At 44.5% G+C, this 24,806-nt stretch overlaps 1 protein-coding gene across 1 annotated transcript in view; it reads left to right on the top strand.

The window, feature by feature from the left end:
• Positions 1-24,806, top strand: part of ASZ1 (ankyrin repeat, SAM and basic leucine zipper domain containing 1) — a 276,440-nt gene that overhangs the window by 164,161 nt on the left and 87,473 nt on the right. Inside the window, exon 7 of the mRNA XM_069762334.1 lies at positions 17,838-17,950. Coding sequence (XP_069618435.1) covers positions 17,838-17,950 — 113 coding nt within the window. The remainder of the gene's footprint in view (positions 1-17,837; positions 17,951-24,806) is intronic.

Below are 24,806 nucleotides of genomic sequence, written 5' to 3'. Positions count from 1 at the left end.
AGCACACTGCAGCGCCAAAACATGCAAACTTGAAAAAACGAAATTTGAACTGCATTACTGCACTAGAAATATGAAAAATGAGAGCTTTTAGCGCACAAAAATGGCCAATTTTATGTGTACCTCGTAGCCACGTTAAGGCATCTCTCTTATACGAGGTCCTACGCTTGACCTACCTCACTGAGAATAAACGTCTCCATCTGAATGGGTACATGTAAAAACCTCTTCTTGGACTCAAATTCTCTCTCTATGTGGAGGGGTATTGGACCTACTGTAATTAAAACACCTGAAGCTAGGAGGCGGGGAGTGCACGATCAGAAGGCTAGAGAATACATTTCAAAAACCTGACCTGCACATCCAAACATAGACTGAGTGTGAACAGGTGCTGAACCCAGAGTCGCCAACTCGTATATAGTTAAATAAATAGGGCAGCACACTGCAGCGCCAAAACATGCAAACTTGAAAAAACGAAATTTGAACTGCATTACTGCACTAGAAATATGAAAAATGAGAGCTTTTAGCGCACAAAAATGGCCAATTTTATGTGTACCTCGTAGCCACGTTAAGGCATCTCTCACTGAGAATAAACGTCTCCATCTGAATGGGTACATGTAAAAACCTCTTCTTGGACGTTTATTCTCAGTGAGGTAGGTCAAGCGTAGGACCTCGTATAAGAGAGATGCCTTAACGTGGCTACGAGGTACACATAAAATTGGCCATTTTTGTGCGCTAAAAGCTCTCATTTTTCATATTTCTAGTGCAGTAATGCAGTTCAAATTTCGTTTTTTCAAGTTTGCATGTTTTGGCGCTGCAGTGTGCTGCCCTATTTATTTAACTATATACGAGTTGGCGACTCTGGGTTCAGCACCTGTTCACACTCAGTCTATGTTTGGATGTGCAGGTCAGGTTTTTGAAATGTATTCTCTAGCCTTCTGATCGTGCACTCCCCGCCTCCTAGCTTCAGGTGTTTTAATTACAGTAGGTCCAATACCCCTCCACATAGAGAGAGAATTTGAGTCCAAGAAGAGGTTTTTACATGTACCCATTCAGATGGAGACGTTTATTCTCAGTGAGGTAGGTCAAGCGTAGGACCTCGTATAAGAGAGATGCCTTAACGTGGCTACGAGGTACACATAAAATTGGCCATTTTTGTGCGCTAAAAGCTCTCATTTTTCATATTTCTAGTGCAGTAATGCAGTTCAAATTTCGTTTTTTTAAGTTTGCATGTTTTGGCGCTGCAGTGTGCTGCCCTATTTATTTAACTATATACGAGTTGGCGACTCTGGGTTCAGCACCTGTTCACACTCAGTCTATGTTTGGATGTGCAGGTCAGGTTTTTGAAATGTATTCTCTAGCCTTCTGATCGTGCACTCCCCGCCTCCTAGCTTCAGGTGTTTTAATTACAGTAGGTCCAATACCCCTCCACATAGAGAGAGAATTTGAGTCCAAGAAGAGGTTTTTACATGTACCCATTCAGATGGAGACGTTTATTCTCAGTGAGGTAGGTCAAGCGTAGGACCTCGTATAAGAGAGATGCCTTAACGTGGCTACGAGGTACACATAAAATTGGCCATTTTTGTGCGCTAAAAGCTCTCATTTTTCATATTTCTAGTGCAGTAATGCAGTTCAAATTTCATTTTTTCAAGTTTGCATGTTTTGGCGCTGCAGTGTGCTGCCCTATTTATTTAACTATATACGAGTTGGCGACTCTGGGTTCAGCACCTGTTCACACTCAGTCTATGTTTGGATGTGCAGGTCAGGTTTTTGAAATGTATTCTCTAGCCTTCTGATCGTGCACTCCCCGCCTCCTAGCTTCAGGTGTTTTAATTACAGTAGGTCCAATACCCCTCCACATAGAGAGAGAATTTGAGTCCAAGAAGAGGTTTTTACATGTACCCATTCAGATGGAGACGTTTATTCTCAGTGAGGTAGGTCAAGCGTAGGACCTCGTATAAGAGAGATGCCTTAACGTGGCTACGAGGTACACATAAAATTGGCCATTTTTGTGCGCTAAAAGCTCTCATTTTTCATATTTCTAGTGCAGTAATGCAGTTCAAATTTCGTTTTTTCAAGTTTGCATGTTTTGGCGCTGCAGTGTGCTGCCCTATTTATTTAACTATATACGAGTTGGCGACTCTGGGTTCAGCACCTGTTCACACTCAGTCTATGTTTGGATGTGCAGGTCAGGTTTTTGAAATGTATTCTCTAGCCTTCTGATCGTGCACTCCCCGCCTCCTAGCTTCAGGTGTTTTAATTACAGTAGGTCCAATACCCCTCCACATAGAGAGAGAATTTGAGTCCAAGAAGAGGTTTTTACATGTACCCATTCAGATGGAGACGTTTATTCTCAGTGAGGTAGGTCAAGCGTAGGACCTCGTATAAGAGAGATGCCTTAACGTGGCTACGAGGTACACATAAAATTGGCCATTTTTGTGCGCTAAAAGCTCTCATTTTTCATATTTCTAGTGCAGTAATGCAGTTCAAATTTCGTTTTTTCAAGTTTGCATGTTTTGGCGCTGCAGTGTGCTGCCCTATTTATTTAACTATATACGAGTTGGCGACTCTGGGTTCAGCACCTGTTCACACTCAGTCTATGTTTGGATGTGCAGGTCAGGTTTTTGAAATGACATTCAATCAAAGACTGGCCATTTATTTCCTGATACATAGTTTTTATAATAGCATATAGAAATGTGTGGTTGGGGCGGTTAGTTAATTAACATACAATTCAGTTATTGGTTATCTGATATATATGGAATATTGTGATTAATGCACATATGACTGCTGATTATGCAACTAAAATGAAGTTCTCTGCATCTGGGACAAAGTTGAGACAACTCATCAGCACTTAATACATCTGGAGTTCTTCTGCTTTTTGGGTGGAAAACGCCGAACAGTCTCTCTGGCTTATATTAGTTTATGTCAGCCATTTTAAGCAATTGATTATAGTGTATATAGATATATTTGCGTTTATATGAGTATATATGATTATAGAGGAGTATACATGCAATGAGATCTACATGATATAAATATTTCTATCACAAGCCCCCCTTAGATATCACTTGCCCTAAGCCTAGCCTCCTGTCCCAAAGCGCTGCAACTCTTTTGTGCTGCCGGCGATCCGACGCAAACCTAGTGTCTACGCCCTACACCGTACAGTCTTTCGCAATGAGCGATCAGGAGATCTGTCCCTAAACGGGGGTAGAAACATGCATGGTCTCATATTGGCGACTCTGTGCGATCAGTTCCACATATTCGTCATCATCATCAGGATTGGAGGAGCCATCAGGTGGGTGAATCTGAATTCGGATAGGTTCGTCCAGGAGGAGATGCGGCATCAGGTTTGTTGTTTCCATGACTGTCTTTTCCATCATCAGGATCATTTTGGCTTAGGCGTATCTTCTGGTACGGGAGCCTTCTTGCAGTGCGATGCGTGGATCCAAGTGGGCCTTCCCTCTAGTTTCACAGAGGTTGGTGTCGTCAGCAGCACTTGGAAGGGACCGTCAAATCTGGGGTCGAGCGTTCTCCTCACAAACTTCTTCACCAACACCCAGTCTCCTGGTTTCAGGGAGTGTGAACCGGGTACCGATCCTGGATCTGGTAATGAAGAGAAAACTCGAGAATGGATGTTAGCAAGTTTCTTGGTGAGTTCAATTACATAAGCAGACAAAGTATCATATTGCATTGTCAACTGCTGAGGGAAGAATACCCCTAACCGAGGGCTGGACCCAAACAGAATCTCATGAGGTGACAACTTTTCTGGGCCCCGGGGAGTGTGCCTGACACTAAACAGTGCGATGGGGAGTGTTTCATGCCATGGTTTGCGTGTCTCTTGGGCAACTTTTAACATCCTGTTTTTGAGTGTCCCATTCAGTCTTTCTACTTTCCCGCTACTCTGGGGGTGGTAGGGAGTGTGTAGGCCTAAGTCTGACCCTACTGCTGACCAGATCTCCCTTGTGAGGTTTGCTGTGAATGCGGGCCCCTGATCACTCTCTTTCACTTCTGGGACCCCGTATCTGCACACGATCTCTGAGAGTAGCTTCTTTGCAGTAGTCTTTGCTGACTGATTCCTCACTGGGAAAGCTTCTGGCCATCCTGAAAACACGTCCACGACCACAAGGGCATATTCGAATCCTCCACTTGGCGGCATCTGGATGTGGTCTATCTGGATCCTCTGGAAGGGGTACAGCGGTCTGGCAAGATGATGTGTGGGAACTTTATCCATTCTTCCAGGGTTGCATTTGCCGCAGGTCAGACAGCTGCTAGTGAACTTGGCTGTTAGGGTGGAGATCCCTGGAGCGAACCAATAAGCACCAATCAGATCATTCATCTGTGTCTTTGATCTGTGCGTGGGCCCATGTGCCCACTGGACCACCATAGGGTACATGCTTCGGGGTAAACAGGGTTTGTAGTCCATTGAATATACCCTTCCTTCTTGATGTGTTGCACCCTTCCGCATCCAATTCTCCTTCTCCTCCTTTGGGGCTTGTTCTTGCAACTTTTTGAATAGATCCCAAGACGTCATCTCATCTGGTGTCTTGTCCTCAGTTGCCACGTAGTAGCCGTCTGGCTCTACGACCTCTCCCATTTCTCCATACTGTCTTCCTTTGGCGGCTTCTTTGGCTGCCATATCTGCCATGTTGTTGCCCCGTGCCTCTACTGTGTTCAGTTTTCCATGTGCTTTGACCTTCAGTACTGCCACCATTTTTGGGAGTTGGAGTGCGCTCAGTAGGTCTTTAATAGCTCCATGATGCTTTACGGTTGTTCCACTTGCTGTGATGAAGTCTCTTGCAGCCCAGATGGGTCCGAAGTCGTGTGCTATGCCATGCGAATACCTTGAATCGGTGTAAATGTTCGCAGTTTTGCCTTCTGCAATCTGGCAAGCCTTCGTCAGCGCTATCAGTTCTGCTTCTTGGGCTGACAGGCTAGGTGGCAGACTCCTGGACCACAGGATTTCTTGATTGCTGGTCACTGCACATCCCGTGTGAAATCTTCCTTCATCATCTGCAAATCTGGAACCATCTATATAGAGGATCAACTCTGGGTTGGCCAGTGGCTCTTTTGCCACATTGGGTAGTCCTGCTGTTTCCTGTTGCATGATGCTGAAGCAATCATGATCATCCGGTCCGAGCAAATCCAGATCCTTGTGGAAGGTATCATGCAGATTTTGATCTGGAAGATTCGTATCTGTATCCCCCCTTGGGAGTGGGAGTAGAGTGGCTGGATTGAGGACTGTACATCTGGAGATGGTGACGTTGTCAGGCAGTAGTAGTGAGCACTGTAGACGAAGATGTCTTGCGGTGGAGAGATGTTTTGGCTGGGTTTGATTGAGAATTGCTGAGATGTCATGTGGAGCCAGGATTTCCAGTGGATGTCCAAGAATGATGTCAACTGTTTTGTCCAGGAGGGCGTGTGCTGCAAATACTGCTCTCATGCAGGAGGGGGCTCCCCTTGCAACTGGATCCAGGCGAGCTGAAAAATAGCCTAGAGGTCTCTGTCTTCCCCCGTGAGTCTGTGTCAGGACTCCAGTAGCATGGCCTTCTTTCTCCATCAGGTAGAGACGGAATGGCTTCTCGTAGTCAGGTAGACCTAGCGCTGGCGCTGAGACTACTGAGTCTTTTAGCTTCTTGAACGAACTGAAGGCCACATCTGTTAGCAGGAACGGGGTTACGTTAACGCAGTCATACAGAGGTTGCATTAGGACTGAGGCATCAGGGATCCAGGTTCTGCAGTACGATACTAGACCAAGAAAAGCTTGTAGTGCCTTTGGAGATGTTGGGGGAGCCATCTTCTCCACTGTGGTCTTTCGGTCATCTGTCAGGTGTTTAGTCTGGTGAGCAATGCAGTGCCCAAGGAATGTAACTCGCTTCAGACACCACTGGAATTTGTTCTTCGAGACCTTGCAGTGTTGTTTCGCCAGGTAGAGTAGGAGAGACACGGAATGTGCTTTACACGTGTCAGTCAACTGCACAAAGGAGTAGATCGTCCACGTATTGTAGCAGGGTCACTTCTGCATGTTCTGTGATCCAGTTGGCGAGAACTGTGGACATTGCTTTGGTGAATTGCGAGGGGCTGTTCTGGGCCCCCTGGGGCATCACCGCCCATGTGTACTGTGCCCCCTGATGCGCGAAGGCAAACAGGAACTGGTCATCTGGATGGAGGGGAACACTGAAGAAAGCATTTGCCAGGTCGATCACCGTGAACACTGTTGCTGTGGAAGGCACATTTGAGAGCAGGGTGTGTGGATTCGGCACAATTGGAGTTTCAAATACTGTAGCGTCATTCACCACTCTTAGGTCATGTACCATTCTGAACTTGGCTGGCTCTCCTTTTACAGTCTTTTTCTTGACAGAGAAAAGCGGGGTATTGCAAGGAGAGGTGCAGGGGCCTTACAAGGATATGGAGTACCTGGCTTGAGTGATACCCGCACCGGGGCAACTTGAAGTTTTCCCACATCTTGGGGTCCCTTAGACCATAGACTTTCTGGTACTACGTCCAGTACCTCCTTGGGTAGGCCTTCATGGGTTGTTTGAGGTTCCTGTAAGGCTGCCAGCATGACTGACTCTTCCTGGGTCAGAGGTGAAGAAAGGGTCACGGTCCCATCTTCCTGGAACACTATGGTTGCTTTTAGTTTCTGTAGAAGGTCTGCCCCCAGTAGGTTGAGTGGGCAGGTTCTTGACACCACAAACTGGTACAGGATAGAGTGTCCTGGCTGAGTGCACACGCTCAGAGGCTTTGTAAGTTGTGAATTTCTGACTGATAGGCAGGTAGGGTCAGGGAGTTCCACATGTCTCATCACACTTCTGGCTGCACCAGTGTCCACAAGAAAAGACCTGACAACGCCATCCACTTTCAGGGTAATTTGAGGGGTTGGTCCTGCTGAAGGGGTTTTGCATGTCAGGAGCGCGGTGTCTTGCGGACCTGGCTTGCTTACCCCTGTCCCATGGACGGGGTACTTCACTGCCTTCTGTACTTCTTCCTTGACCTGTTTCTCTGGACCAACTCTTGGGTTGCATGGGTGCTCTGCACTGGTTCCAGAAATGGCCAAACTTGCCACAGTTGCAACACTTGACACTTCTTCTGTCTTTGTAGGGTGGTTGCGCTTCCAGGTCAGTGGTCACCATGAGAGGGGCTGTCTTCTGCATTCCTGGTTGGGACTCAATCCCTTTGGCTACTGTGGACAACGGCATGATGGACACTGTAGCGGCAGCGGGGTCCGGCCTGCTGATTGAAGCTGCAGTGGTAAGATGGGGCCTGCAGGTGCGTCCGTGGCGAGGCCCGGGGGTGCCATGAGACCGGTGGCTGCATCCAACTCAAGGTCTTGGGGCATTACAGGGGCTGCGGCTGCATCTGCCATCACTTCTTCCCCCTGCTTTGACATAGCTTCTCCCCTTTGCTAACCTTGAGGTTGGTGTCTCCTCTCCGGAGTCTGCAGTGGTTCTTCCGGTGTGTCGTTCGGCACTTTGCAGCGTCTTCATTTCTGGCTCCCCTTCCGGCGTTCTCAGCAGCACTGCACCCGTTTCCTTCTTCGTGCTCTTTGTGGTGCTATAATGGCAGCAGTTGTGGTGACAATTGACAATAAACAGTCTCCTAGGTGCACATAACCCGTTTTGCTGGGTAAGTCCACTGCTATTGACCTGTTCTCGGGCCTAGCCACTATCAGTGGCTTCTTGATTGGTTCTCTGAGTCCATGCACAAAGGCCTGTGCCAACATCTGCCTGTGTATCTGATCATGAATGGTGAAGCCCAGGTCCTGGAAAACCTGCATTACTCTGCCATGAAACTTCTCCACAGTCTCTGTCTTCTCCTGACTCATGTCATGTAAGCTGAGGGCCTGTCCGGCCAGCCTGCCTTTGGCCCACTCTCTGAGTTGTTCAATCAGCTTCGGCCCTGACTCCCAGGCATGTACGTCTAAGTCTGCTGAAAGCTTGAAGTGTTCTTTCGTGATTGGCCAGAAGGCATCACCTGCCTTTATCTCCATCACTGCCCACAGATCATTCCAGGTGGCTGCATATGTGCGCTGGTTCTGCTGCATTCTTCTGTAGAATGGCATGGGGTGCATCTCTGGAACTGGAAGATTGTTGAGGATACTGGTCACCTGACTTGGGGTGAAGTGCACATAGTGCTAGGTGCCCGTGGGTTTTTCTTTCTAGTACTGGGTAGCATGTATGAAGTCCCCTCTTCATCATCATCAGAGGAATAGTTGTGATAGAGTGCACTGGGGTCATGCAGTGGCTGATTAGCGGTCTTGGATATTGTCTTTTTGTGAGAGGATGTGTCCCCACCCTGCTGAGGCTGTGGAGGATTATAGTTCCATTGTGGTGTGAATGTTGGCTGCTCTGACCGGGGATACTGATCACCATCTGATGGTGATGCCTGTCTCCCCCCGCCCCCTGTCCCCGGACTTGAGCTGCCTGCTGCCGGGTTTTCCTGGGGGGAAGCCTGCTGCGGCTTGGGGGGTGCCTTCTACTGGGGGATCTCCACCCTCCTCCCCCGATACCATGACTGTCAGAGGCTGGGCTGTATTGGGAACATAGAATGTGCCTTGTGCTGTGAGCACTGGGTACATAGACACCATACTGCCTGGACTCGGCACCTGCCCGACAGGCAGCAGATCAGGGGAAGGAGAGTGTGACACAGAGTAAGGAAAAGATGGGTGATTTAGAGGAAGGGGAGAGTGCTTCAGAGAGAGAGAGAGAGAGGAGGAGATGAAAAGTGTGAAGGAGGTGGGTGTGGTGTAGGAGGAGGAGATGAAGAAGAAGAAGGAGGGTGTGGTGTAGGAGGAGGAGGTGTGGAATAATGAGAAGGGTGAGGAAGAGAAAGAGGAGGAGAAAGGGGTGGAGAAGAAAGAGGAGGAGGAGAGGGCAGTGCAGAAGACGGAGAGGAAAAAGATGGAGGAGAAAGACAAGAAGAGAATTCCTTCTTCTTTGATGCAGCCCGTGCCGGCATTGTCAGAGTAACGGTGCCATCTCCCTGTACCAAGTTTGGGCGGGGCGCACCACATGCTGAGCAAGTCTCCCTGTACAATGGATTCTGCTGGGTGCAGACTGCACACACCCAATATTTTTCATCCCCATATGGGGGAGGTGCTGATGGTTTAACACCTTTCCCTACTTTGTACACATAAAAATCACTTCCTGACTCCTTCACATATCTTTCGGTGCTCCCTAAACGTTGTAAGTCTGTAGCCACCTTATACCATGCTGTTGCAGTGGGCAGCAAGTTAGTATCAACTAGCTTTCCTTTCTTTCTTTTTAAGACATCATGCCATTCTGCAGCTCTAAGTCTGCCTCCCTGATGGATTTCACATACTTTCATGAGCTGCCTGTAATTCTTCACATATCTGACACCTTCATGCTCCGCTACTATTTGAGGAGCCATTTTCTCATCAGGAAGCAAAAGGCTCTCCTGTTGCTTGGCCAAATTATTCCCCATTGCAAAAAGAGAAATAAAAAACACAACAATAAAAATCTCAATTAGGTACCGTAAGTATATAAAAACACGAAAAGTAGAAGAAAAAGGGAGCTTTCAAAAAATTGATGCAAGATGTTGAAATCAAAACATAAAAGAACCATAAAAAAAACTGGGTACACGATCCAAAACTCAGGATCTTCACAGAAAAGGAAGAAAAATAAATAAATAAAGACCCCTTTTAAACAAAAAAAATGAAGAGGCAGAAAAGAAACTTTGAAAAACTTAAAAGTCTAAAAACTTAAAAAAAATGCAACAAAAAACAGAAAAAATAAAATTAAAACGGTTTCTCTTCTCCCCCCCTTTTTATCAGCAGCTGCTGTTATACCAAAAATCATGTATGTCACATCAAAAATGATAGATATCATTTAGCTTCACCTCTTCAAATAAATGTCATATGTATGCAAAAACAGAAAACTTAGCAACAAAAAGAAGAGGGAAAAAAAAAACAGTGGTGACCGTGTGATTTACAATGCATATATTTCTCCTAACTGCATGGAGGAGGGGAAGTTCTAAATAGAGAACAGACGGGGAGAGAGAAGAGAAAAAAAAACTTCTTTTTCAATTTTACGCAGTTAAGCAACAATACATGACATTAACAGACAAAGAACATTGACATCCAGGAGATTCGACACCCTCTTTATTATTTTGTGACACGTGCAGGAAGCGCTGGGAAACAGACTACTGCCAATCGCACTGAGCACACCTATGCCTGGGCCGCCTGAGTGAGAAACACAACAGGTGGGATTTCTACCACCCCGATCCAACCTATCTAACTAGATAGTCGGCACTACGGGAATCTGCAGTAGCCCTCTAAGTTATCACTACCCGTGCCTGGAGCCTGGGACCAGCTGCCCCGGGACTAACTGTCCCTCCTATGCACGGGAATCCTGCAATAACTTATCGAGCGATTTGACCTCCTGCGGTCTGTTACCCAGCAACCACAAACAGTCACTGTTCCTTGCTTCTCCCGGATGTTACACAAACACAGAACATATACACGGCACACAGCAGACACCTTGACTTATATCCCAGGGTTTAGGTTCAGGCTCGGACTTTTTACACTACCTGGGAATGCGGTGGTGACCACACCTGACCGGCTAAATGCACAGACCCGGACTGGGCACAGGGGACATTCAGGTAAGATGATAGAATTTTCTTACCTTACTCTGATGGAGCTGCAGTCTCCGTCCCGTGGGCCAAGGCCGTGGCCCGCACCCTCGTCTGTGCGGTCAGCCGGATCCCCTAATGTGATATCTTCGTCCGGCCTCGCGGGGGCGCCACTTGTTATGGAATTTGGGTTGGATAAATCTACCCGTGTGTGCTGCGGCCGCTCCCAATTATTATTTCTGAGCCCTTAAAGAATGAGTCTGACACGTGGTGACAGCTTGACATTCAATCAAAGACTGGCCATTTATTTCCTGATACATAGTTTTTATAATAGCATATAGAAAGGTGTGGTTGGGGCGGTTAGTTAATTAACATACAATTCAGTTATTGGTTATCTGATATATATGGAATATTGTGATTAATGCACATATGACTGCTGATTATGCAACTAAAATGAAGTTCTCTGCATCTGGGACAAAGTTGAGACAACTCATCAGCACTTAATACATCTGGAGTTCTTCTGCTTTTTGGGTGGAAAACACCGAACAGTCTGTCTGGCTTATATTAGTTTATGTCAGCCATTTTAAGCAATTGATTATAGTGTATATAGATATATTTGCGTTTATATGACTATATATGATTATAGAGGAGTATACATGCAAGTGAGATCTACATGATATAAATATTTCTATCACAGCTTTAGGACAATTCTTTTTGTGTTTTTTCAATTAAGACAAATTAAATGAAGATAATAATACCAAAGAATTTGTGTTTGCAATCATTTTCAGGAAGAAACTGAGTATTATCTGACAGAATTACAGGGGTGTCAATACTTTTGGCCACAACTGTATATACCTCAGCAGGTATAGCATCATTTCTGGGTGCTTTTCCACAAGAAAGTTGTTTTACTGCTTTCCTGACTTCATCTCCACTTGGAAGAGCATCAAGCTCCTTGTTGATTTCTACCTGGGGCAGGAGAGCAATAAGCCTCATCATTGATATTGGCAGGGCGATTAAGAATATTATTAAAGTGCTCAGCCCACCGTTCCAGAATTTGTTTCTTTTCTGTCAGCAGCTTAGTACCATCTGCGTTAAGCATAGATGAAGAGCTTGATGACCGAGGTCCATATTCAGCTTTGAGCGCATCATAGAAGCGTTTCTGTTCATGAGTATCTGCATAGCCCTGAATTTCGTCGGCCTTCTTGCTAAACCAGATATCCTGCATCTCGCGTAGCTTGATTTGTACCTTTCTTTTTATGTTGGTAAAGGCACCTTTCTTAGCTAACAACGCGGGGTCATTGTGATACACCTTGTACCGCTGATGTTTCTCTTCTAGGAGTGCCTTTATTTCCTCGTCGTTTTCATCGAACCAGTCTTGATTATTTCTGGCTGCTGATCCGAGATGCTACAGAGCAGTATTATAAACATCATCTCTCAGAATTGTCCACTGTTCCTCAACGCCGATCTCCTCTGCCTGCAGTATATTTAACAGTCTGCCATCAAGGTCATTGGCAAATTCCCTTGCAATTCTTTTATTTTACAGCTTATAGATATTCAGCCTGTCGTTTTCTGCCCTTGGGGTCTCCTCGCAGGCAGGATGCGGAGCCTGCGCTTAGACACAATGGTCAGTCCAGCCGTGTGCACCGCACATGGCCCTCGTCACTCTAAAGTCCATCTCATCCCTTTTCTTGGCAATGATCTAATCAATGAGATGCCAATGCCTCGAGCGTGGGTACATCCATGATGTTTTTTTGCGTGTGGGTAAGCGGAATAAAGTGTTGGTGATGACAACGTCATGTGTGGCACACATCTTGAGGAGCAGCAGGCCATTACTGTTACACTTGCCAGTGTCGTGTCTCCTACTGACTCCTTCCCAGTTTTGATGGTCTGTTCCCACTCTTGCATTAAAGTCTCCAAGTATAATGAGCTTGTCTGCCTGTGGGATTGCTGAAATAAGTGAGTCAAGTTTGAACAGGACTGCTCAGACACCCAGGAGGCTGCCGAACTCAACTACTGCTTCGGTCCAGTGTGGAGCGACCATATGGCCTGAGCCGCCTGCGAGCAGGTTCGTGACTCCAGCTTCCAGTAACTCCACACCTGCTGCTTTGCCACTCTCCCATCGCCACAAGATTTTAGATATGCAGTGGTTGAAGTCATGACTTGCGCTTGACTTGGATTAAAGTGAGGGAGAGTTGCGCAGTCGTCAGCCTCACTCTCTCGCCCGTACCTATTGAGCCCCAGTGGCAAGAACTAGGCGAGACAACTGGAGATAGGTCAGGGTGCAGTGGATGGCCAGCAGTGTCCTATATGTGCCTCGCTGCGCCCTCTCAGTGCTCCACAACGCTGTGCTGGAAATCGTTTGCATGTCCGTTGAATCTTTGGTTTCTTCCGCACAGTCTGCCATATCCAGTCTTTACATGCAAGGGTAGGCAAACCCTTGAAAATCACCGTAGGTCGCAAGGAAACCCAACAGCTACTCTGACCTGGTTTGGCCCACCTGCCGAGGCGGTGTTCCGGGGTGTACACACTGCCGCATGCTAACAGCTACTTGGAGGTACAGGTGAGAGTTGAGCATCAGATGAGGACCGAAGATGGAAGAGCTGTACAGAAAGGACACGGCAAGCACTCCACCAAAGGTGCTACCTCTATCTAGATACCTCATATACCCCGATTTGCGTACATCCATAGCGTCAAACCCACAGTGTCCAGATGTTACAGCATAGTGGAGGGGATTTAATGAAATCCCATCTCCACTATTCGTTCGGAGATGCAAGCAGCAGACCTGCGTATCCGGACATGTGGCGCGTCTTTATAGACCGCAGCATGTCTATTTACGATGCGGAGATGCTCAGTCCCGCAGAGTAAATTTCCCATAGACTAACATTAGATGCGGTAAAACCGCATCTAATTATTAGTCACATGCGTAATAACTGTGTAAATGCAGCTTACTAGCATGCAAACTAATGTAAATAATCTCTTACCTTGTGACCTCCGGAAGTCCGCGTCCACTGCAGTTCTCGCGATGACTGAGCTCACTGCAAGAACTGCTGTGCACTTGACCGCCGGGTTATCTCCGGTCACTAGGCTGATTGTGATAAAACTGCAGTGCAGGTGACCGCCGGAGAGTTATTTCTGGTGGTCATCTACAAGCTTTGCTACATCTGGATGTCAGGCATCCAGATGTAGCAGAGCTGGAGTCGTTGTGGGACACTCGTTATTAAGGACTTCGTCGGAACAGGGAGTATTTGTGTTGGTTTATTTTTTTTGTGGAGGAGATCGATGGATACAGTGGGGCAAAAAAGTATTTAGTCAGTCAGCAATAGTGCAAGTTCCACCACTTAAAAAGATGAGAGGCGTCTGTAATTTACATCATAGGTAGACCTCAACTATGGGAGACAAACTGAGAAAAAAAAATCCAGAAAATCACATTGTCTGTTTTTTTTATCATTTTATTTGCATATTATGGTGGAAAATAAGTATTTGGTCAGAAACAAAATTTAATCTCAATACTTTGACCTCTGTCATTGCCAACAAAGGATATATTACAAACGTTTTCTGTAAGTCTTCACAAGGTTGCCACACACTGTTGTTGGTATGTTGGCCCATTCCTCCATGCAGATCTCCTCTAGAGCAGTGATGTTTTTGGCTTTTCGCTTGGCAACACGGACTTTCAACTCCCTCCAAAGGTTTTCTATAGGGTTGAGATCTGGAGACTGGCTAGGCCACTCCAGGACCTTGAAATGCTTCTTACGAAGCCACTCCTTCGTTGCCCTGGCGGTGTGCTTTGGATCATTGCCATGTTGAAAGACCCAGCCACGTTTCATCTTCAATGCCCTTGCTGATGGAAGGAGGTTTGCACTCAAAATCTCACGATACATGGCCCCATTCATTCTTTCATGTACCCGGATCAGTCGTCCTGGCCCCTTTGCAGAGAAACAGCCCCAAAGCATGATGTTTCCACCACCATGCTTTACAGTAGGTATGGTGTTTGATGGATGCAACTCAGTATTCTTTTTCCTCCAAACACGACAAGTTGTGTTTCTACCAAACAGTTCCAGTTTGGTTTCATCAGACCATAGGACATTCTCCCAAAACTCCTCTGGATCATCCAAATGCTCTCTAGAAAACTTCAGACAGGCCCGGACATGTACTGGCTTAAGCAGTGGGACACGTCTGGCACTGCAGGATCTGAGTCCATGGTGGCGTAGTGTGTTACTTATGGTAGGCCTTGTTACATTGGTCCCAGATCTCTGCAGTTCATTCACTAGGTCCCCCCGCGTGGTTCTGGGATTTTTGCTCACCGTTCTTGTGATCATTCTGACCCCACGGGGTGGGATTTTGCGTGGAGCCCCAGATCGAGGGAGATTATCAGTGGTCTTGTATGTCTTCCATTTTCTAATTATTGCTCCCACTGTTGATTTCTTCACTCCAAGCTGGTTGGCTATTGCAGATTCAGTCTTCCCAGCCTGGTACAGGGCTACAATTTTGTTTCTGGTGTCCTTTGACAGCTCTGGTCTTCACCATAGTGGAGTTTGGAGTCAGACTGTTTGAGGGTGTGCACAGGTGTCTTTTTATACTGATAACAAGTTTAAACAGGTGCCATTACTACAGGTAATGAGTGGAGGAAAGAGGAGACTCTTAAAGAAGAAGTTACAGGTCTGTGAGAGCCAGAAATCTTGATTGTTTGTTTCTGACCAAATACTTATTTTCCACCATAATATGCAAATAAAATGTTAAAAAAACAGACAATGTGATTTTCTGGATTTTTTTTCTCAGTTTGTCTCCCATAGTTGAGGTCTACCTATGATGTAAATTACAGACGCCTCTCATCTTTTTAAGTGATGGAACTTGCACTTTTGCTGACTGACTAAATACTTTTTTGCCCCACTGTATGTTGAATTAGCAGTACAATAAATATGGGAAAACTCTGGTGTTTTATTTCATTAAAATACTTTATTCTGGCTGTGTGTTTATTTAACCTGTAACAACTATAGGATTTGTAATGGTTAGGTGTCTTATTGACGCCTCTCCATCACTAATGGGCTTGATGTCACCTTACATTACAAAGGTGATATTAATCCCCAAACTATTACCTCACTTGCCACCCCTATAGCGCAAGTGGGAAGAGCGAGGCTAAGTGCCAGAATTGGCACATCTTATCTTATAGCATATATTCTGGGGCGGCTGAGAGCTGGTGTTTAATGCCGGGGGGGGGGCAAAATCCATGGTCCCTTCCTAGGCTATTACTATCCGCTCGCAGCTGTCTGCCTAGCCATTGCTGATTATTAATTATGGGGGACCCCACGTCATTTTTTTTTTTTTTTGGGGGGGGGGGGTCCCCTATTGTAATAGCCAGTAAAGGCTGAAAAAAAAAAGCAAAGGACATTACATATTCCTGTGTGGCCGGTGTCGCACTTGCAAGTGTGATGTGGAAAACAGTTCAGTTCAGGCAGTTCCAGGTGTTGATGTGAGACACTAGCATAAATTTCTCATATCACGCTCGCAAGTGTGATGCCGGCGCGTCACGTACGTCCGGATGTGAATCCAGGTTCAACATATGTAAATTAGTACGCATGCTTAGTAAGCTGCTTTCCCGCAATTATTACGCATGTTTTACCACATCTAATGATAGTCTATGGGAAATTTACGCTGCGGGGACTGAGCGTCTCCATATCATAAATAGACATGCTGCGGTCTGGAAAGATGCGCCAAATGTCTGTTTACGCAGGTCTACTGCCTGCTTCTTTGAACGCATAGTGGACATGGGATTTCTTGAAATCGCATCCACTATGCTGTAACATCTGGACGCTGCGGGTTGGACACTGCAGATGTACACAGCGTCCATTCCGCGGCATTTACTGACTGTGTTCACATACCCTATCTGCAAACAGGAAATCACTTTTTTTTTTTCCTTCCCAGAAGCCAACTTTCTATAAGCTTTATTTCAAGTGACAAAAAAAGCATGTCATGAAAAAACGCATGCAGAAAAAATGCATCAAAAGCGCAGGTGACCTGCCAGTGACCTCAGATGCAGATTTTACCTGCATCAAATCCTGAGCAAATACTGAGCCAATCCTGACTGTGGAAACATACCCTAAGGGTATGTGTCCACGTTCAGGATGGCATCAGGATTTTACTCAGGTAAAATCCTGACCAAATCTGCATCTGAGGTCACTGGCAGGTCACCTGCGTTGTCCTTGCGTTGTTTGAGCATTGTAAGGACATGCTGCGTTCTTAAAAGACGCGCCACATGTCCGTTTCCGCGGGTATGCCACATGCATCTTTTAATGCATAGTGGAGACGGGATTTCATTAATTCCACTCCACTATGCTGTAACATCTGGACGCTGCGTGTTTGACGCCGCGGCTCTATGCAGCGTCAAACATGCAGCGTTTCCTGAACGTGGAAACATACCCTTATACAGAATCCAGCATGTAGCTGGATGACATTGCATATTATACCTGTCACCTACCCTGCAAATGATGTGTGATGTTCTGTAGCCAGTTCCACTATATATCATACCATTCACATATAACAAGTATTCCAAAGACATTCTGATAGCGAAATGAAATTGTGATCCGCAATGGGGAACGTGATGATAACTGTACTGCTCTGTGGAAATTAATGGCTTTATGTAATTAAATTAACATGTTATCCTGTATACTTTATGGTGTAAGACAGTACAGTATATGCGCAAATATCAGATGGTATGTTGGGGTAATTTGTGACAGGTATATCATATTCTATCAACTGGTTTCTATGTTTTGAAGTTCAAATGTACATTAGTACTTGCCTGGTGCTAGTTTTATTTTCTTATTACCCCGTATTCCTTTTTAAATCATGTGTCATCCCTATCAGTCACTGCAGGTCCATAATAACGTGTTTGTATGATCAAGGCATAGGGTTGGGTTTGTTCTTTCCAAAAACGGTCCTCTAACTATGGATAGACACATTAGGGGAAAATTGGCTACAAAAATATTACTAAAGTTGAATCCCATTATCTAAATGAAAGTGTAAAAAAAGTAAAGGTCTAAAAATATGATATCCTAAGAAAACTTTTTTCTAATTAAAAATGCTTTATAGCTTTACTTATAAAAATAAATACATGTTAGAAACTGAACTTTAAAATTCTAACATTATTTAGCCCTGGCCAAAAAATATGTTCTGATCCCTAAGACAAATTATTAACTGCTTTGCCTTATGATCAGGTTTTTTGTGTGTGTTGAGTGTTGATGTTCCATCAGAACTTTTTCTCTTTTCAGATTTTTAGCATTCTTTCATTTTCTGGAAATCTAAATACTGGAAATTCCAACTTCAATAAAGAGGAGGCAATGTGTAGATACCTGAGGGTACAACCAGAGCCCTCAAGCTATAGGCAAGTTCTTTTAACTCTACTGTAAAATACCTTTGTTTGTGTTATTCATCTTATGTTCACATTGGTAATTTAAGGTCTTGAGAAGATAAGAGAAAAAGGTCCTAAAGCTGTTTAAGATTTATTGTAGCTGGATGTTTTTTCTATTGCATAGTTAATGGGTACATGTTACGTCAAATACCACTAATAACCTGCAAATGTAGGGTTAATCTTTAGATTTATATTGTTAAAAGGTGCCCAACTGCCTGGCTGAAAATGTGGCTGCCAGGAAAAACTTTTTTCTTCCCAGGAGCCGCTGGCTTGCAGTCAGGGGTTTGTGCCACCATGGCTACAGTCACCGATCACTATACTTTGACATCTGTCTCTGTACTAATGGACTGTTGCGCTGGCTGTTGGTCCGTCAGTGCAAAGCCTGCTGTCAGTCAAGGTGCCAGAGCATGCTTATAGCCATGATGGTGCTGTGGGCAGTGACTGTAGCTGCATCGGCATTCCTGTATGACTGCGACTGCTTATGGGAGCTGCATTTCAGTATGACGGCTAGACACTTTTCTAATGCTACTAATCTGCTGATTAACTCTACATCTGCAGGTTATTAGGATTATCTGAACTGACAGGTTCCCTTTAAAAAGGACATTTCAGCATTTTTGTCATGTTAAATTGCCTACCTTTTATGATTGAATTAAAGCTGAATAAAATGTGATTTTATTTTATTTCTCTTTTCTAATGCAGAGATGTGGCTTCTAAATTTTGGGCCATTTGAAATGCTCATTTCCCTTTCAACCAAGGGGGTGTTAACAGATTCTTCTCAGGGACTTTTACTTGTCCAATGATAAGAAAGCTTAAGAAACAAAAAAACTTGTGGGTTATTCCAGGCGCTGCCAGTAATGAGGGATATCCAAAGTCAAACAGATGAAGAGTTTTTATTTTATTGCGCTTTGGAGTTGATCCAATTTTTTTCCCCAGATGTATCTGAGGAAGAAACGTGTTATACAAGTCATTCCAGGTTTCGGCAGTATACTCTAGGAACCAGCGCTTGGAGCTGCACCCGTCTCTAGTGTATTCGCATGCCCTCTCCTGTGTTGTGCCTGCTATGCACAACCTCCTCAGATGAGCAGTGCACGATCTGACACTGAAACTAGATCCACAAATTTACACAGGGTGCGCTTTTATAAATGCCTCCAGAGATCAGAACTGTGTTTTTTTTTCACTTTTGTCTGTTGAGACTGATGAGTATAACCTCCTCACACTGAGATCTCTTCACTCCTGTCACTTGCTGTCATTACAAGCAATGGTGAGAGGAGGAGAGCTGCTGTATCTAGCCCAGGCATCTGGAATAATGCACCTATAACTGGCATAAATCCACAGGGGTGTATGAGACAAATACGGCTCACAGAGTCATCTTCATCAATGCTTCCCACTGCAGCTCTCCTCTCACAACACTGTCGTGTCATTACACAGGAGAGCTGCAGCATTGGAGTAGTGATAAAGATGATCGTGTGAGCAGCATTTGTTACATACATTGCTCTGGATTTACACCAAGTATCAATTCCCGATGCCTGGCATAGATCCAGTGCGTTGTATGAAATGCTATTACAGTGCAGCTCTCCTCTTCCAGCCAATCACTGAGCTCAGTGCTTAGTGTAGACTACATCAACAGAACTGCTGAGCTCAGTGTTATGCTGCAATAGTGATGTGCGCTATTTTTATAACGTCACAACTACAGCCAAAACACCGACTTGAGCCAGGGCTGGACCTAGGGAGGGTGAGTACTTTATTTTACATGTATTAAAGATTTTGAGTTTTCTTAAACTGGAAATCCACTTTTAATGTTGATGATATTTTCAAAGGTTTTGTGTGCATTTGTATCAAGTTATTTCACAGATATGTTCAATACAATTGAAGATAATAGAAATGAAAGGAAATTACCGTATATACTCAAGTATAAGCCGACCCGAGTATAAGCCGAGACCCCTAATTTTGCCACAAAAAACTGGGAAAACTTAATGACTCGAGTATAAGCCTAGGGTTGAAAATGCATCAGCTACTGGTAAAGTTTAAAAATAAAAATAGATACCAATAAAAGTAAAATTAATTGAGTCATCAGTAGGTTAAGTGTTTTTGAATATCCATATTGAATCAGGAGCCCCATATAATGCTCCATACAGTTTATGATGGGCCCCATAAGATGTCCAATAGAGATATTTGCCCCATATAATGCCGCACATGGCCCCATAAGATGCTCCATAGAGATATTTGCCCCATATAATGCTGCACATAGCCCCATACAGATATTTGCCCCATATAATGCTGCACATGGCCGGCCCCATAAGATGCTCCATAGACATATTTGCCCCATATAACGCTGCACATGGCCCCTTAAGATGCTCCATACCGACATTTGCGCCCCATATGCTGCTGCTGCGATTAAAAAAAAAAAATAATAATAATAATGACAGTCACCTCTCAGGCGCCCGGCACTTGCTATATTCACCGATCCGCGTTCCACCGACGGCCGCCGCTGTTTCTTCCCCGTCCTCTGCACTGACGTTCAGGCAGGGGGCGGTGTGCACACTAATCGCGTCACCGCGCTCTCTGACCTGAGCATCACTGCAGAGGACGGGGAAGACGCAGCGGCGGCAGTCGGTGGACCGGGGAACAGGTGAATATCGCGCACTGCATTATACTCACCTGCTGCTGGTGCGGTGCAGTCCCAGGTTCTCTGGCGCCGGCAGCTTCTTTCTGTATTGAGCGGTCACATGGTACCGCACATTACAGTAATGAATATGCAGCTCCACCCTTATGGGAGTGGAGCCAGATCCATATTTATTACTGTAATGAGCGGAACCATGTGACTACTCACTACAGGAAGAAGCTGCCGGCACCCGGAGAACCAGGGACGTGCAGGTACCGCGCCAGGAGCAGGTGATATTATTAGACAGCTGCTGCTCCCCCTCCCCTGCCGACCCCTGGGTATGACTCGAGTATAAGCCGAGAGGGGAAATTTCAGACTAAAAAATGGGCTGAAATTCTCGCCTTATACTTGAGTTTACGGTAGGTCAACTTTGCCCTTTGAAAAATCAAACCTGAATGTATTTTTCATAACTTTTAAATTGAATGTTCCTTTTTTATATTTTTAACTAGCTGAAGAGCCCGGCGTTGCCTGGGCATAGTAAATATCTGTGGTTAGTTATAGCACCTCACTTCTCTTATTTTCCCATCACGCCTCTCATTTTCCCCCTCACATCTTTCATTTTCCCCCTCACATCTCTAATTTTCTCCTTCACACCTCTCATTTTCCTCCTCACTCCATGTATGTCACCTCCTCCTGTATATAGTATATACCTGTAAGTCATCTCCTCCTGTATATAGTATATACCTGTGTCATTTCCCCTGTATATAGTATGTACCTGTATGTCATCTCCTCCTGTATATAGTATATACCTGTCATCTCCCCTGTATATAGTATATATGTGTGTGTCATCTCCCCTGTATATAGTATATACCTATGTGTCATCTCCTCCTGTATATAGAATGTGTGTCATCTCCTCCTGTATTAGACCTCGTTCACACGTTATTTGGTCGGTATTTTTACCTCAGTATTTATAAGCTAAATTGGCAACCTGATAAATCCCCAGCCAACAGGAAGCCCTCCCCCCTGGCAGAATATATTAGCTCACATACACATAATAGACAGGTCATGTGACTGACAGCTGCCGTATTTCCTATATGGTACATTTGTTGCTCTTGTAGTTTGTCTGCTTATTAATCAGATTTTTATTTTTGAAGGATAATACCAGATTTTTTTTGTGTTTTAGGGCGAGTTTCATGTGTCAAGTTGTGTGTGTTGAATTGCGTGTGGCGACATGCATGTAGCAACTTTTGTGAGATGAGTTTTGTGTGGCGACATGCGTGTAGCATCTTTGTGTCGAGTTGCATGTGACAGGTTAGTGTAGCAAAATTGTGTGCAGCAAGTTTTGCGCATGGCGAGTTTTATGTGTGGTGTGTTTTGAGTATGTGCAAGTTGTGTGTGAGGCAACTTTTGCATGTGTTGCAACTTTTGTGCATTTGGCAATTTTTCCACGTGTTCAAGTTTTGCGTGTGGCGAGTTTTCCATGAGGTGAGTTTTCCACGTGTGGCTAGTTTTGCGTGAGCCGAGTTTTGCATGTGGCGAATTTTGCACGTGACGAGTTTTGAGCGGTGACTTTTGTGTTTCGACTTTTACGTGGCGAGGTTGGTGTATGTGTGGTGAAATGTGTAATGAGGGTGGTATATGTGATCAAGCACGTGGTAGTGTGTGACACATTTTGTGTGTGTTCATATCCCTGTGTGTGGTGAGTGTCCCATGCCGGGACCCCACCTTAGCAACTGTACGGTATATACTCTTTGGCACCATCACTCTCATTCTTTAAGTCCTCCTTGTTCTCATCTGGCAGCTGTCAATTTGCCTCCAACACTTTTCACTTTTTCCCCATTATGTAGATAGGGGCAAAATTGTTTGGTAAATTGGAACGTGTGGGGTTAAAATGTTGCCTCACAATATAGCCTATGACGCTCTAGGGGTCCAGACGTGTGACTGTGCAACATTTTGTGGCTGTAGTTGCGACGGTGCAGATGCCAATCCCGGACACACGCACACGCACACACTTGCGCACACACACACACACACACACACACACACACACACACACACACACACACACACACACACACCTTTATATATTAGATAAGTCAAAGATTCAGTACATAAAATACAGAGATATGAGCTGTTCCATGTTAGGGAGAAAATCAGTTAAATATTGACCTTATTTTACTTATTTATTTTATATCATATAGTAAAACATCTTCTAATAACTATCCCTCCCCCCCTTAACTATCTAAACTTTGCTTCAAATATACTCTAGCGAACTTAACAAAAGAATGATTATTCCATTTATAGAAACAGTGGTAAATTGTGCAAGGTATCCTGATAACTTTTTACTGAACTATACAGTCCTCTACCTGACTCCTATGATAGCCTGATCTTTCTTAACCCCTTAGAGATGGGGCAAAATTTTTAAAATCTGACCAGTGTCACTTTGTGGTAATAACTCTGGAATACTTACACGTATCACACTGATTCTGAGACTTTTTTTTGTAACACATTGTAATTTATGATAATGATAATTATATGTTGATATTTTCTGCGTTATTTATAAAAAAAAATCAGAAATGTTTACAAAAATTTCAAACAATTTGCAATTTTCAAACTTGGAATGATTATTCCTTTAATCCAGAAAGTCATATCGCACACAAACATTGAATAACATTTCCCTCTGCTTTACATCAGCATCATTTGTAAAATGTTGTTTAATTTTATTCACATTTTAGAAGGTTTAACCCCTTTCTGACATCGGACGTAATATTCCGTTCATGTAACCTGGGCCTATTTGACCATGGACGGAATATTACGTCATTTTTTTTAATGCGACACTGCGACCAAAGTCGTTGATTGCATTAAAATTCCGGCACCATCTTACCTCTGGGTGCATGGTGCAGAAACCCTAGGGGGTTGTCGCCGCCATTTCGCAGCCACAATCGCTGTGATTGGCTGTTCAATTCTGAACAGCCAATCGCAGTATTTCTCAATGTTTCAGCCAATCAGATTGCCTAAAACACTGATGTCCCAACCTAGGCTCGGTGCTTCTGGTCACTCCCCTGATGAGGTAATGACGAAATGCATCTGGAGAAGGGAGGTACTGGGAGAATGAAGTCCACAATTGATTACTATATCGGATGAGACTGTTCCTTGCTCGTTAACTGTCGCAATGACTCTGTAGCATGAGGGTATGTGCACACGTATTCTGGGTCCACTGCGGATTTTTCTGCAGCGGATTTCAGCAGGCTTGATAAATCCGCAGTGGAAAACCGTTGCAGATTTACTGCGGTTTTTACTGCGGTTTTACAACTGCGGATTTCTTTTGGAGCAGTTGTAAAACCGCTGCGGAATCCGCAGAAAGAAGTGACATGCTGCGGAATGTTAACCGTTGCGTTTCCGCACGTTTTTTTCCGCAGCATGTGCATAGCGTTTTTTGTTTCCCATAGGTTTACATTGAACTGGAAACGCATGGGAAACTGCTGCGGACCCGCAGCTGCAGAAACGCTGCGAATCCACAGCAAAATCCGTATCGTGTGCACATACCCTAACAAAAAGAGTTTTCAAAAGGGTATAAAATTGGCATAAGAATGATGAAAGTATGGGCAGAGTAATATACTATGATTTGAATGTCCTATAAGCCCTCCCCTTGATTTATTGCTTTGCCAATTGTATGAATATTTATGTGCTTCCGATGACCAGATGATTCCTGAAGGAATTCTTTGATGAATGTTGCAGCCTGTCCACTGGAAAATTAAGGGCTTTTGATAGTTTTCACTATGGGAGATTAACCATCTGTATGTTAAAGTATGCAAATGCTCTTATAGGCACCAACTGAAATGTCCACTGGAGAAATCTTACTAAGAGCACTTTATGCAGGGTTGTTCCTGACCATTTATTGTATTAAGCTTATAATGACTGATGATTGATTCCATAAGCATCCTATGCAGGATTAGCTCTTTATTGTTGTGCCTATTGGGACTGTACACAGAATTAAGTTGCCCTCTGTGGGAGTTGGTTTCAAATGAAAGTTGCCATAGTTGGTTTCATTTTCTGGCCACGAATACGAGCACCCAAGTGAGGGAAGCAATCTTGTTGAATTTGGCCTTACAGGCTTTTGAGTGTGCAGTACTACCATATATGTTCTGTCTTTTGAACGTGCATTTTTTTAATTAATTTTTAATATTGAGAAATAAAGTAAATAAGTTTACACCAAGCACTCTCACA

The sequence above is a fragment of the Ranitomeya imitator genome, chromosome 4 (genome assembly GCF_032444005.1).
Source record: "Ranitomeya imitator isolate aRanImi1 chromosome 4, aRanImi1.pri, whole genome shotgun sequence".
NCBI lineage: Eukaryota > Metazoa > Chordata > Amphibia > Anura > Dendrobatidae > Ranitomeya > Ranitomeya imitator.
This window is presented reverse-complemented; position numbering and strand designations above follow the sequence as displayed.